This window comes from Sparus aurata, chromosome 5 (assembly GCF_900880675.1).
Source record: "Sparus aurata chromosome 5, fSpaAur1.1, whole genome shotgun sequence".
Taxonomy (NCBI): Eukaryota; Metazoa; Chordata; class Actinopteri; order Spariformes; family Sparidae; genus Sparus; species Sparus aurata.
This window is the reverse complement of record NC_044191.1, coordinates 26,736,651-26,750,893: the sequence shown is the minus strand read 5'-3', so window position 1 is coordinate 26,750,893 and position 14,243 is coordinate 26,736,651. Positions and strand designations below refer to the sequence as shown.

The following is a 14,243-nucleotide window of genomic DNA, read 5'->3' as shown; positions in this document are numbered from 1 at the left end:
AGAGGTGCCCAACAGCACAGAAAGTAGTTATAATCTCTATATCTGCTTTAAAAACCAAACAAATGTTATTGCATCAGTATTGTAATTAAATAATCTATAATTGGGCTGATATAATAAGAGGTGCCATTCTTCATAATTTACTGCATCTTTACTCTCACTGAAGTACGTGATTAAGTATTTCTAATGGATTCGCTTTTTAAGTATAGGATCTAAAAACATCTACCACTGGCTGTAATAACAGAAGTTAAGGTAAATAGTTTTTATTTTTGTCAATACTTTTTAGAGCTTTGGAGGAGTAAAATTGCAATAATCTAATAAAAAAAAAAAAACTAAACAAAACAAAGTGAAAAATGTGGTGTTTAAGCAAAAGCCTGAAAAAATAAATGTAATTTTGTGTATACAGGTGTCACGGTTTAAGGAGAATGACAATAGCGGTGATAGTCGTGATATTTAAAAAATGAAATATTGATACTGTGTTTAATAATACAGATGTGAAAATGTCACGTAAATAATATATCAACTCTTAAATGATTTCCGTTAATTAAGCGTGTTTGTTCTTTTCATTCTTTCCAGACTCTCTCCACATCCCCAGACTTGTATTTTTAGTGTAATCATTTGCCAAAAAGGAGACAAAACACACAATAAAACTAAAAATGAATTAACTAAGCATTGTTTTTTCTCTCTCAAATTTTCTATAGATATTGTGATAATGTTGTTATAGTCCATGATATTTGTGTATTGAAAATCTGATCCCATAATCGCCCCAAATTGTGTAGCAGAATATGTTCATTCATCTTGTTAATCATCAAAACAACCGCGGTACAAATGATTTACTGAATGACAAAAAAGTGCTGAATTATTCACATATCTTTATTAGTTCTGCTGAATTTTAACAAAGGGGTGGGTTGTTTTTTTTTTTTTTTATCAAGCCAGAACAGTACTAATAACATAAATGCAAACAATAAATTTGAAACATGTATAAAATCAGTAGCATTTTTGTTCTCTAAACAATGCAATACTGTAACTACATTTATCACCTACATCAAAAGGAACATCATTTTTTTGGACAGGGTTGCTATGATTGCACCATCATGGTAGGCCGATAATAGGCTATCTACACAGTTTTTTAAAAATAAAAATAAATAAAACACATAAAAGGAAAGCTCAAATGGCACATATTTTCTCCGTCAGTTCACCATAATATAATAACAGTAATAAAGATGATAATACTATGTAATACCTTAGAGATAAGTTAATATTCTTGAGCAACATCTTTGTATGCTGGCATAAACAACACATATAAAAGCCATGATATTCACATCTGAGTCTACTGTACATCATAACGTGTGTGTAGGACATAGTGCAGTTAGCCTGAATGCTCCATTTCTTCTTCTTGAGATTTTTTTTTTACTTCCTTCTCACCTGCTTTGTTTATACAGAAGAAAGTAGAATTTTCAAGGATATGCAGACTCCCTCATTTGATATTTTCAGTCTCACTGCCCTTGTGTCAAGCTTAGAGCCCCTCCCCTAAAACCCTTTACCTTTAATATATCTTCACTTTCTCTATTGCCACTAGTCCCTCTATCCTCAATCTCATAAGCTGAAGCTTTTTCATATGTATACACACATGCACACACCCGCTCTCTCTCTCTCATACACACACACACACGCACTCACTCACACACTCAAACGCACATTTACAATCTAAAAACTATTATAAGTATTTCTTTCTAGTATATCATACATTCTATAAATTTTTCTTTTTTAACTTTGGGGATGCCGACTGATTTCTCAGATTTCTTGGCTGTCAATGCACAAAGCGAACGACACAATTATCATAATAGCTAAATTCAAATTGTGTGCTTCCTTTCACATTCTCCTCGTAGTACAATGAGAGGATGTTTGAGCCGGGAGCTGCAGTGAAAGCTCCTCCAGCGACCTCTAGTGTTTGTTTTTAGCCACCGCAGACGAGCCGCGGCGAAGGCGAACCGGGTTCTCTCTCCCTCGTCTTAAAACCTATACTAAATCGGGGGTTGATTATCTGCTAAACATATCTATTTAATTCAATTTGTAGAAAATATAAACTCTGTTGGTCTTCGTGATGTGTTTACATGGCTCATGCATGTCGGACCCTGTGCATGAAATGACTTGAAAAAACTGAAACAAGAGGTCTGTGTGACCTTTAACATCAACATCTGCTGGGATTTAAAGGAAATATTCCGGCCGTGTGTGATAATGATGTGTAACCGCTTTTGCTGATATCATAATTAAAGCACTGAAAATGATAATCACACTCTTGACTTTTTTTTTTTTTTTTTCATCAGTTCCCAGCAATAGCTATTCTCTTATACATGCTGGAAAGAATGGAGTAAGGCGCTCTCTGGCCAAAAAATGCAAGTTAACATCACACACTCTGACCACTAATTCTACTTTTACATTACCAGTGACACAGACGTACAATGAATAAATACCGCATAATATTCCTTGTTGATAATTTCTGACAATATCCCTGATTGTCTTGGTCCTTTTCTAGCATGGGAATGAAATGACCCCTGTATTAGTGCTCTTATCTAAACATTGTCTTTTAAAATTTCGTTTTTCTGCCGTCCATTTGTGTGGCGCACTTTTCGTGAACACGGATTATGTCGTGAGAGACAGGCTGCTTAGAAGGTTGAAAAATAACTGAGATTGAATGTAATTCAACTTCCTGTTCAAATGATCTGCTTGTTGCTTATAATGTTGGATTTTGCAGGCGGTCTTTGTTGCTGATTAGTGTCTATAGTTGCTTGGTATGTCAGACTGTACTGATTTATTCTATTGTAGACTGAATGTTTATCAGTGGCGGTATGCTGAAGTGGTTTTGTGTGAGAGACCTTGTCACTGTGAGTGTGTTGCACCGGACAATTATTTTCATAGAGCTTTCTCTATATCTCGGTGGACTCTATCCTCTCCAGGCGTGAGGGTCCTGCCCAGGGAGGGGCAAGCTGGTGGAGAGAAGGAGGCCCCTTCTGGTCTTCACAAGGAGGGGAAATGGTGAGGGCAATGGGACCAGAGATAGAGGGTGGGGGCTGAGGTGACAGAGGTGAGAGGGCTGGTGGTGGAGGTGGAGAATTGGAAGAGGTGGGGGAGGTTGTGGTGGTAGTGGTTATAGTGGTGTTGGTGGTCGTTGACGTTGGTTTGGCTCCTAACTGGCTCATACGTTTTTCCAAAGCTTGGTTCTTCTGCAGCGTTTCCACGTAGCTGAGCTGCAGCTGTGCCTGGTATTTCAAAACCCGTTCTTTCTCATCCTGCCAGGTGTGTCGCTCCTGGTCAAAGTTGAGAGCCTGGCGTTCCCTTTGCTGCCGCTCCAGGCGCAGTGCAGCCTGCAGCTGCTCTAGCTGCCTGCGCAGCTCTCCGGCCTCGTCCCAGTGACCCTCCTGGCCTCGCTGTGGCTGGTGGGCATCCTGACGCAGTTGCGCTTCCTGGCAGAGTTGGGCCTCGTGTCGTAGCTGGGCCTCCTGACGCATTTGGGCTTCGTGGCAGAGCTGGGCCTCCTGACGGAGCTGGGCCTCCTGGCGCAGTTGGGCCTCCTGACGGAGCTGCACCTCTTGACGCATCTGTGCTTCTTGGCGTAGTTGGGCCTCATGGCGGTGATGAGCCTCCTGACGAAGCTGGGCCTCCTGGCGGAGCTGGGCCTCTGGTCTGATCTGGGCATCCTGACGCATTCGAATGTCCTGCTGCATGTGGGCGTCTTGACGCTGCTGCGCGTCACGCCATTGAGCTTCCTCGCGCTGCTGTCTCTCCTGTCTCTGAGCTTCCTGCCTTTGGGCTTTGGCTTCATCACTCTGAAGACTCAGTAGGGTGTCAGATGTTGGGGTCAGGGAGTTGGTTGAGGGCTCAGTGGGGTTACGTGGGCAGTGTACCATTCCCCAGGGTGGCAAAAGCCCTGCAGCAGCTAAGTTGGGGCTTATGACCACTTCCGCTCCTCTGCTTGCTTCATTCAGAGCACGCTTTAAACTGAGAACCTCTGCCTCGAATACTCCCAGCTTCTCTCTGAGGATGGACACCTGTGGAGAGGAAAATATGAATCACAGGGAATTATCACTTCATTTTAAATGTAGCATTTGGAAAGTCAGTATTTCTGTGGATGTCAAGTCAGTATATCCGAAGGTCCACAATCACACAAAAACAGTCTCCCAGAGTAGAACAGAATAAAAGAACAGAACAGGACGTAAAAAACACGAGGCATAAATTATACACATAGTTATATAAATGCAGACAATGCTAAAAACCATTAACACACACAACTAATGCACATTGAGCTGCTTTTGTTGTACAAACTTGCAAGAATGCAATTGTATGCACATGGGATTATATGGCTGATAGCAGCAGTGACGGATTATTGTACTGTTATCTGTTGGATCGAGGACTGAAAAAAGAGTGCGCCTTGAGAGCAATCCACTTAGTCCAAGCAAGTACTGTATAAAGCTAGTCCGACATCATTTTATATTCAAATAGCATATTTGTACTTGCCCATGAACTCATGTCCATACGTTTATCAGTGCTGCAGAGTGTGTTTACTGGACTTTTTCTGTTACTGCTTGAGGAATATTCACCTATTTTACTGCATGAATTGTAAACTGTACTTAACAATAGATAAATATTGCTCTTAAACGTGTTGCCTCTTTAATATCAGAATACACAAAATATGCGCAGGAAATACTGTACGTGTGTGAGCTGCTTACGGGGTCGTACAGTTCAAATGAAAACAAATTTGCAGCTTTAATATATAATGTTGCCCAATCCCCAATTTGCCCTGGTCACCATGCCGAGTTTGTGGAATCCCTCCATTGGATTTTGAGGATTACAATTCTCAGCAATCTAGATTTAGTAGTAAGCTTCTAAAATCCTGCAATCTCATTTGTCGTAAAATACAACTTGACTGCTTTGGATAGTCATCAACTTTGCGTTGCTCTTTTTCGTAGAGCTCTCTAAAGCATTTGATGAAAGTTGACCATTCCCTGCAATGTAGGCGAGTGAGACAAAATCAGGTTCCTGTCTTGTGCACAAAAACCACGAATATACAATTCTACGCTGATGACATAAACCAGATTTCCCAGACTGTTGGGCTTCAATATTTTTTTACTATTATGTGTTAATATTGGAAAAGTCACTCATTAACATCAAATTTGGCAATCATTTCACAGTCCTTGGCAGAGACCTTGGCGCTCCTACTATGAAATAATGATAAGACTGACAGTCTCTCAAATATTCATCCTGACAAATGTATCTTCTTTGATATCTGGAAAAAACTTGGGAGAATCTTTTTTGTTCACATTTAAACTCCCACAACCAAATGACCATCATATCTTGAATCACAGTTACTGGGACACTTTAAGGTCCAGTGTGGAGGATTTAGGGGCATCTCCTGCAGAAATGTGTTTGATACAGTGTGTATTCAGTGTGTATTGTGCTTTTGTTACCTTAGAATGAGCCTTTTGTGTCTACAGAGGGAGCACGGAGTCCACCATTTTCTACAATAGCCCAGAAAGGACAAACCAGACACTGACTCTACACTGACTCTAAGGAGAGCCTTTGGTGACTTTTGCAAGGAATGAGGTGAGGAGAGTTACGGTGATTTCAATTTGCGACCACGCAGCCAAATGCCACTAAATCCTACTTACCGGACCTTTAAAGTTTACTTTATGAGCTCTGTACACTGAATTGTAAGAATTGATAACACAAAGCCCTCTCTTAGAAATCGAATAAAGAACCTGACTGATAGTAAATCATATTTTCATGATTGGAGACTGTTTTAACAAATTGTTCTTTTCTGTTCATTATTCATTTGTTTCTGTTTGCTAATCCTCTGTTGATCTGTTCTGAGTATTATTTAAAGCACAGTTATGCATTTGCTTTGTTGGTGTTATTCCAGGACCATCACTGAAACTGCCCACGTCAATGACATACATTTGCAACCAGTGGAAAACTGAAAAATACACACATGGGTAAAGTTATCATTTGTAACGTGCTTAGCATTGTGATCAGTTCTTTTTCGACCCAAAGAGATGGAAAATAAAAAGTGAATTGTAGAATAATAATACATGTTCCTACCTCTGACAGGGTCCTCCTCAACTCTCCCTCACACTTCTCCAGCTCCAGACTTTTGGTGCTATAGGAGTCCTTTAGGCCCAGCATGGCCTCCTCCCGCTCCCTAAGCTGGGCATTGAGCTCCTTCAGCTGGCCTCTCAGGGCCACCATCTCTCCAGCCCGCTGGGTCACTTCAGCCTGACTCTCTCTCAGCTGCTGCTTCAGCAGGGAGATCTCTCCCGCCTTCTGACACACCTGCCACATGGAGAATGAGTAAGCGGGTTAGTATTTGAGTATTACGGTGAAAACATTCCCTATCCTCTCGCATATAAGTGCTTGTACACACATACTGACATCGGCAGCTTTGCACACACCTTTACACTCAGTGCTCCACTGCTCAGTCTACCATGATGCCACCCTGATAACATTTTACTGAACTAGTCAAGCGCACCCACTCATACACTCATATCTCACCTCCCACTTGGTCTCCTCCAGTCGAGGCAAGATGTCAGCCTGCTCCTTCCTGTAATCCAGACACTTTCTCTCCAGCTCCTCTCTCTGGGCCAACAGAGCTGCCATCTCCTCCTGGAGCCTCCTCTTGTCCTGGGACAGACGGCCTATCTGGGCCTGCAGGGCAGTCTGGGAGCGCTGAGCACGGCGGGTAACCTGCAGACGAAATGTACATATACAGTAGAAGTGTTGATGGTATCAGTCGGACAGTTATATCTTCTGGCACTTGATGAATGTTGTAACCAATTAAGCGTTGTATATCAGGGACACATTTGGTCTTTATTATGTTCAGATGAGGCTGCATTTTAAATGCGTTTTCATGCAATTTAGATTTATTTGGGCTGGACTCAAAAGGTGGGTAATAAGATAAGTGGACTATACTGTTACAATTACCAATACATACTTAAATACTAGTGATAGACAGATACATCGGCCTGCCGATATTATCGGCCGATTTTTGCGTTTTTTACGTGTATCGATGCGGGCTACTGCGTTTGCCGATCCGGCATTATTTACAGACAAGCGTCCACAGGCAGCTCTGTGTTGCTGGAGACGCTGCAAGAAATGGCAGAGAAGAAAACCAATCCAGTGTGGCAGCATTTCACAGAGCACTGTTCTACCTCACCTTTTTTTAATATTTGTTAAATATTGTTTACTTGTTCTTGTTCTACCTCACCTTATTTAATTTCAATTAATGTTCCTTTTTTTAAAATTGAGACTCGTAACATTTGTTATCATCATTGTGTAATTTTTATGATGTAAATTGAGGGAGCAAAAGTAGTATCGGCTCCAAATATCGGCTCAAGAAAATCGGCAGTTCGTATCGGTCATCGGCTAAGGCTGATGAAAAAAAAATTGGTATCGGTATGGGCCCTAAAAAATCCATATCGGTCAATCCCTATTAAATACAACCATTAAATCAAATATTAAATACTAAAATAAAATGTTTCACTTTGGTGGGTTAGGGGCAGAATCATAAACATCCAATTTTTTGTTTGATTTTTTACTTATCCACACGAAGAATAAAATCAATCTTTCTGTTGTTTGTGAATGTCCCTCCCAAACTTTCTTTGTATCTTATTATCATTTTCGGACCACATGCTTCATTCAACACTTCTTCCAAGATTTCACATGGGCTACATTTGGTCTCAAGATGTAAGTAAAGAAAAATAAAGTGCAGCGGCGTTCTTTGGTTAAAAACATGTAGTGAAGTCACCTGCTGCAGCCGCGAGGCGTAGTTCTGCCTCAGCTCGTCCATCTGTCGCTCCCAGACACGTTGCTTCTCCTCAAACACCTGAATGATCGCTGCCTCACTTTGGTCTAGATTTCTGCGCATATGCTGCACCTGATAGAGAAGTGGAGCAATCAGGCCACAAAGACATGTAAAACAGGTAAAGAATCTGGGGCGCTGAGAGGTTTTTGTCATCCTATAGCGCTGCTTTGCTTCACATCAACAAATTGAAGCAAAAGAAGTGAAAGTGAAGCTTGTAAGCACGTCGCTCTGACAGTACACACATACATTTCACTCAAATAAAAAATAATAATTAAAAACAAATCTCTCTTAGTACCTAAAAACAAAAAATATGTCTTCACCACAGGTATATCATTCTTATTTTAATGAACTCGGCTGTTAAGTGCTGGCAAATAAATATCCTCCTTCTTTTTAATGGTGTGCAAAAAAACTGCAAATCAAACGTTTCTGAGTGACCTCTGACCTCTTGCTCTTTCTCCCACAGGCGGTCTTCGAGGTCCTGAATGATGTCATCAGAAGAGGGGGAGGGGCGCAGAGGTGCAGGGGCGTCACTCAGGTGGCTCAGCCTCTGATAGGACGAGGAGCTCTTTCCTGAGGAGGACCGGCCACTGTCTGAGGCGCTGAGCCCGTTCTGGAGCAAAGAACCACATCACCACACGTTAAAGATGATGACGGCAACGAGCATTAGTCGCTTGATCATGTGGACGTGGATGATGGCCTTACCTGGTAGCCAGGCTTTTCCAGCTTGTCCAGGCCTGCAGCTGCCCCAACCATGCCCAACCTATTGATGTGGCTGGTGGAAGCACTGAGAGGCCCCAGGACCGCTGGGGGCCCGCAACCGGACCCCGAGCCCGTATAGGTAGGCAGGCTGGTTAGGGAGTTCCTCCCTGAGTCAGACATCCCTCCCTGAACCACTTCATTCCCATTTCCCCCGCCCTCACTTCTGCTGACCCTCACTGGGCTGTCCTGGTCCAGGAGCAGGGCCTCTGGCACCTCTCCTGCTTCTCCTCCTGCTCCGTCCCTGCCTCTCCTGCCTCCTCTGCTCTCACTGAACCCCTCACTCCTTGCCTCAGTCTTGCCCTCGCTCCCAGCCCCTCCTGCCTGGCCCACCAGGTTCTGCATAGAGTGGAAGCTCTTGGGAACCACCGGCTTGAAGGCAGAGGGACGGACGAGGCCTGAGTTGTTCTGCATCGCCTACGAAAGAGATGGAGGAGGGAAGGAAAGACAGTAAGAGGAAATAATAGACACAGTAACGCAGCTCACGCAACAGAAGTAGAGAAAGTTTCAGTGATGCGAAGGGTTGAACGTTGTAAGTGTTCTGATTTATTTGGAACTGTTGAATCATGATCTTAAATTTGGGTTTTAGGTTTTTTCAAGTCAGTCTTAACTCTATACTCACATGTCCATGTTGTATTTTATTGGTGGCTATGATCATTCCTCTAATCCACACTGGCCATGTGGCAAAAACATCTATCTCATGACTTCAATGTGAGTGATTGAGGGAACACGATTTGACCAATTTCGACCATTAACTCAGCATTGGCCCAACTTTGGAAGTAATTTCTGCATGCAAAGTTATCATCTCATCCCTTTTTGTTATGCACACTTTGTCCTTGTTAGACTTCAGTATGGGGACTGGAGAAAAATGTATTCTAAATAGATTTAGAAAAGGTATCCATTTGATTTGTCTCACTCCGCTGCCGCGGCCGAAGCCTCACAATATCTTTGGCTGGAGTTTCAAAGGCATTTTTTTGTTTTGTCCCCCCCCCCACTTACATTTCAGCCATGCCAGAAAGGAATCACTTCAGAGGGGACACAATTACAGCAACCAATAACTCTTTCAACATGGATGTGAGTTTTGTATTCAGGGGTGTCCAAAACTTTTCTGCTCTTGGCCCCTCGACACGGGTTGTAGATCTGTGAGCAGCTCAACTAAAGAATGATTTTCCCTTCTCGGATCGTTTTTTAAAGGCCTGAAGAGGTACAACTAACTTTAGACAAGAAAGAGAGCAAATAATAGATAAAAATAGGAAAAGTAAACATCATTTTGTGTGAGGGGATTTTGCTTTTTTTCTATCCTGCTCCAGTAATGATCTTGCGACCCCTTAGACTCATTTTACAACCCCCAGTGAGGGCTCTGACCCTCAGGTTGAGAACCACTGTCCTCAGTCTTGAAGTACCTGCTCCAGTTTCCCCGACACTGGCATGATCTTGGGCGGGTTGTGGTTTGGAGGGTTATGGCTCCCTGGATTGTTCTCACTGTCAGTCCTGGCGCCGCTCATCTCCCTGTGATGGTGTTGGGTCATGCCAACGCCGTTCTTCTCGTTTGCTCCTCGGCCCACGATGTTCCCACAAACATCCAGACCTGCAGCCTGCATTTCCCTCTCCCTCTCTCTCTCCAGCCTCTCGTTCTCCAGCCTCTCTCTTTCCCTCTCCCTCTCCCTTTCCCTCTCTCGCTCCCTCTCCCTCTCTATCTTCTCCCTCTCAATTCTCTCCCTTTCCCTCTCTCTGGCTCTCTCCCTCTCGCGCTCCCTCTCTCGCTCCAGCCTCTCCCTCTCCACTCGTTCCCGCTCCCTCTCCCGGTTCCTCTCCCTCTCTCGCTCCCTCTCCAGCCTCTCTCGGTCCCAGTCTCGGTCCCGGTCCCTGTCTCTCCCCCTCTCACGTTGCCTCTCCCTCTCCCTCTCCCACTCCCTCTCCCGCCTGCCTGCTCCGTTGCCACAGTCCAACTGGTTGTTGTTGGACGGGGCCGTCATGGTACATTCAGTGTTGGTGGAGGAAGCTGTTTCGGTGGGCCGGTCAGTCCCGGTACAGGTCCCAGTCCCGATACTAACACTCCCTCGCTCATCGCTAGACGCCGTCCCGTCTGATATAGTCGCCGGGGGGCGGGGCAGCCGCTCTGCGCTGCAGCTGCGGTCGGCAGGGCAACGGCGAGAGAGAGGAGGGGCCCGGGGCAGGGTGGTCCTCGTGCCCACAGACTTCATGGCAAACTCCTGCTCTCCTGCCACCCCACTGCCAACACTGCCCATAGTGGGGTCAAAGGTCAGGGATTAGAGGTTAGGAGTCAGGATTGGGGAGGGTCACAGATACATTTGGAAGTAGTGTGGGTCATCACAACCTAATGCAGGTAGTGGGGGCACACACACTAGAGGAACACAGAAAAACGAAAGGAGTTATACAATATTGTAATTGCATAATGGCTAGTTATACAATAGTTAATGCAGAATAGAGTCCAACCCACATACAGGGGCAGCATAGTCCTCCCACCATGATAAAAATGAAAAGGGTCAGACAGATAAGTCTGGACAGTGTGTGAGGGTATCAGTTAAGTGTAGGAATAAAACTTTACTTTCTAAAGTTATTCTCTCTGTTTTGCTTGTGTGCATAAGTAAAGCGATGCTGGGTTAAAAGGTCACTCAAACCATTCCAGTTCAATACATGAATTATTATTGCTGCATTCGTTATGGACCATGTGCATAAAGTACAGCACAAAACAAAACAACAGCCCTGCTGTGAATACTTTGTTTCTGGCTGAAATTTATTTTACTTCCTCGCTGTTTGGTGTTTCAAAGACCCAATTGCTGTATGTGTTAAAATAACATATATCATTTTCTTTTCTTTTTACACTTCAAATCCATATTTAGCAGACTATTTGAGGTTAACATGCCCATGGCCACAAACCGGGTTAATTTCTGATTGCTATTACACCAAATAAGAAAATATTTCATTGATTTTTATGGTCCATGCAGTTAAAAAAATACATGTTAATGATAATGCTAACTCTAAAAACTAATTCACAGACAAAGAAAAATATTGTGTACTATCCCACAGAAATCCAAACACAAATCTATTTGTGATCTGGATCTATGGCAGTGCTGTCAAAGTGCTGAAAAGGTGTGAAGTATCAAGCTGATAAAACAACATGAAATATATTTTTGGAGCCGCTGAAGAGGACCTGGGGTCTAACTGAAATAACTCACATTAACGTGCAGTACAATCCAACGCAAACCTACCACAAACTATGGTCTAAAAATGACCACAGAGCTTCGTCACCACCTCTCTGACATGGCCTCACTATCGACATCTCAACATTGTAAACTCCTCAGAAGAAAGCGTTTCTGCAGGGCTGTTGTATAAGTTTACACCAGGATGCAGAGTACAGAGTATTCCTGCTCATGTGTCCATGCTGTATACACTAACTTTCCACTTTATTAGGTACACCTAGCCGAAACCAATACAGTCTACTGCAACATCCCTGCAATAAATCCTACTTCAGTCTATGTACTATATGGAATTGTCTACAAAACATGACATATCCTGTACACAGGATGTAAATGACCTGACTGGAATACTGGATATTTATGACGAGGTATACGGTCTTTCGATATTAGTAAGCGTCACATCACTGGATATTTACGATATCAATTTCCTGTTGTGTTTGTGGTTTTAAAACCTGATGTTATTGCAGAAACATCTGAACATCCTGAGCTGTGTCTGTAGCGACAAAACCAGATGATCTGAATGAGACCTCGGGCATCTCCGTGCCACGTTTGTCTGTTTTACCAAAACAGGTATTGTTAGCCGAAACGCAATCTTTTCCACACCCAAGTGTTTTTTTAAAAAACCCAGCGAGACCATACATAATGAAAAGAAACCGAAAACAGAAAATTTGACCTTAAGAAACATAAAGTATAAACATATCCGTGGTTTGCAGAGACACACATTGCCATCATTTACTCTGGCGACTGTGTTGCCTACTTTCAGAAGTGTTGACTCTTTACACTCAGAGGTTGTGGTTTGTATTACTGTTGCTGAATTACCAATTTGGCAAGACGGACAACTGCTGAGGCCAACTGCTGTCTGTATGTCAGTTACTTTATGGTAATTTGATAATTAAATGCATGTTTTTTTTTGTGGTAATATCCACCAATAAAACACAAATGGTAAACGGTGAATACCTCACATGTGGCCGTGTATCAAAATCTATTATAATGCCTTTAATATTCACTAAATACTTTGAGTTAATATGGTCCATGGTGCATATTCTGAAGCAAATTTGTGTTCAATCAAATAATCACAAACGAACTGACAGTTTACCTGACTGAGTTTGCACAGAGAAGTGTTTCTAACTCTACCCTTATGATATAAACACAATCGACAAAATATTAGGGACGGGGCAACGCAGTTCAACAGGACCACAAACCACAGCGTCCAAAACGACCATAAAGTTGAATCAACACCTCTTTAAAACATTAGCAAAAGATGTATTAGTTATTAGTCTTCTCTTTGCATACCTAGCAAATTCAGAGGCTGTAGTTTGACACAAAGAGGTGGTAGGTGTCCCATATATAGAGTTGACTACACATTTTTAAGAAACACCTCTCAGTGAGCATCGTAAAAGCCGGCTTGGCTTGGGACTTTTTTTTGTTGTCGTCTGCAACAGCTTTCCCTTCAATTTCCCGTCAACTTTTCACAAAATGACCCCAAAAAAAAAACACTGAGAGAAAAACACCTCTCAGTGTAACGCGACTCGACATCAGCACAAAGTACAGCCTCGGAAACACAACCACAGCGTTGTACCGCTGAACGTAGATAAGATACGGACCGTTAGACTACTGCTATTAGACGGCTTTGGTTTTAGACAGGTGTACCCAACACACTGGCAGCTCACATATGTATGAGGAGGGAGAAGAGGAGCATTATGTACAGTGTGGTTGCAGCAGCTTGCACACACATGAACATTCACATAGATAGATAGATAGATAGATAGATAGATAGATAGATGCAGTCATGCCAGAGCACCTCCCCTCCTCAGCCCATTTACTAGAGGTTTACTTCCACTTGGGTGAATAGTAGTAGTAGTAAAAAAAAAAATACACTGCCTATGTATCTGCTGCTCTGCCTCAATCCCCTCCCCTCACGACTCCCCCCCCTCTCTCTCCCTTTTTCTCTGCATCCCTGGGCGGCAAGGGCGGCTTTAGCAGCATCCGCATCAAGCCCTGGATCGACTGCGCTCCCAAACAATTACTCGCTAGGCCCCGTGACAAGAAACAACCGCACCAGGCTCGCTGAGCAGGAATATAAAAAGCACACACACACACACACACACACACACACACACACACACACACACGTCCAGATTAACACACACACACACACACACACACACACACAGCGTCATTGACATTGACGACAGTGGCTTTGATTTACCGATTGTAGCATCCTGGCGGTCCATCATCAAAGGCTACTCACTATTTTGCAGCTCGGCGGGTTTTTTTTTTTTTTTTTGTAAGATGGCAGCCTCGGTAAACAATATTGTCAGAAGGCAGCGGCGGCGGCGTCGGTGGCGTCAGTCCTGGTTCTGGTCCTGGCTCTGAATTATCCCTGCGATGGTACCGCGGGTCGGGAACATTAG

General features: G+C 43.3%; 2 protein-coding genes across 2 annotated transcripts; both read right to left on the bottom strand.

Annotated features, from left to right (window-relative positions):
* Positions 1 to 849: 849 nt before the first annotated feature.
* LOC115581805 (leucine zipper putative tumor suppressor 3-like) lies at positions 850 to 10,328 on the bottom strand. Its single transcript, XM_030417219.1, has 7 exons — positions 10,012 to 10,328; positions 8,555 to 9,025; positions 8,295 to 8,462; positions 7,796 to 7,924; positions 6,544 to 6,735; positions 6,094 to 6,324; positions 850 to 4,046 (listed from the first exon to the last, which is right to left on the bottom strand). Exons 1-7 carry the CDS (start codon positions 10,207 to 10,209, stop codon positions 2,925 to 2,927), a joined length of 2,511 nt encoding a protein of 836 aa, XP_030273079.1. The 5' UTR covers positions 10,210 to 10,328; the 3' UTR covers positions 850 to 2,924.
* On the bottom strand, positions 10,302 to 14,174 carry LOC115581699 (zinc finger CCCH domain-containing protein 13-like). Its single transcript, XM_030416989.1, has 3 exons — positions 14,081 to 14,174; positions 10,352 to 10,973; positions 10,302 to 10,305 (listed from the first exon to the last, which is right to left on the bottom strand). The coding sequence occupies exons 2-3, from the start codon at positions 10,855 to 10,857 to the stop codon at positions 10,302 to 10,304; spliced, it is 510 nt and encodes a 169-aa protein (XP_030272849.1). The 5' UTR covers positions 10,858 to 10,973; positions 14,081 to 14,174.
* Positions 14,175 to 14,243: the final 69 nt, after the last annotated feature.

Coding starts and splice junctions, on each gene's coding strand:
- LOC115581805 (XM_030417219.1), bottom strand. CDS start 10,209: ATGCAGGCTGCAGGTCTGGATGTTTGTGGGAACATCGTGGGCCGAGGA. Junction 7,925..8,294: donor TGTGGGAGAAAGAGCAAGAG/GTCAGAGGTCAC, acceptor CTTCTCTATCAG/GTGCAGCATATGCGCAGAAA. Junction 6,325..6,543: donor TGGAGGAGACCAAGTGGGAG/GTGAGATATGAG, acceptor TCCATGTGGCAG/GTGTGTCAGAAGGCGGGAGA.
- LOC115581699 (XM_030416989.1), bottom strand. CDS start 10,857: ATGGGCAGTGTTGGCAGTGGGGTGGCAGGAGAGCAGGAGTTTGCCATG.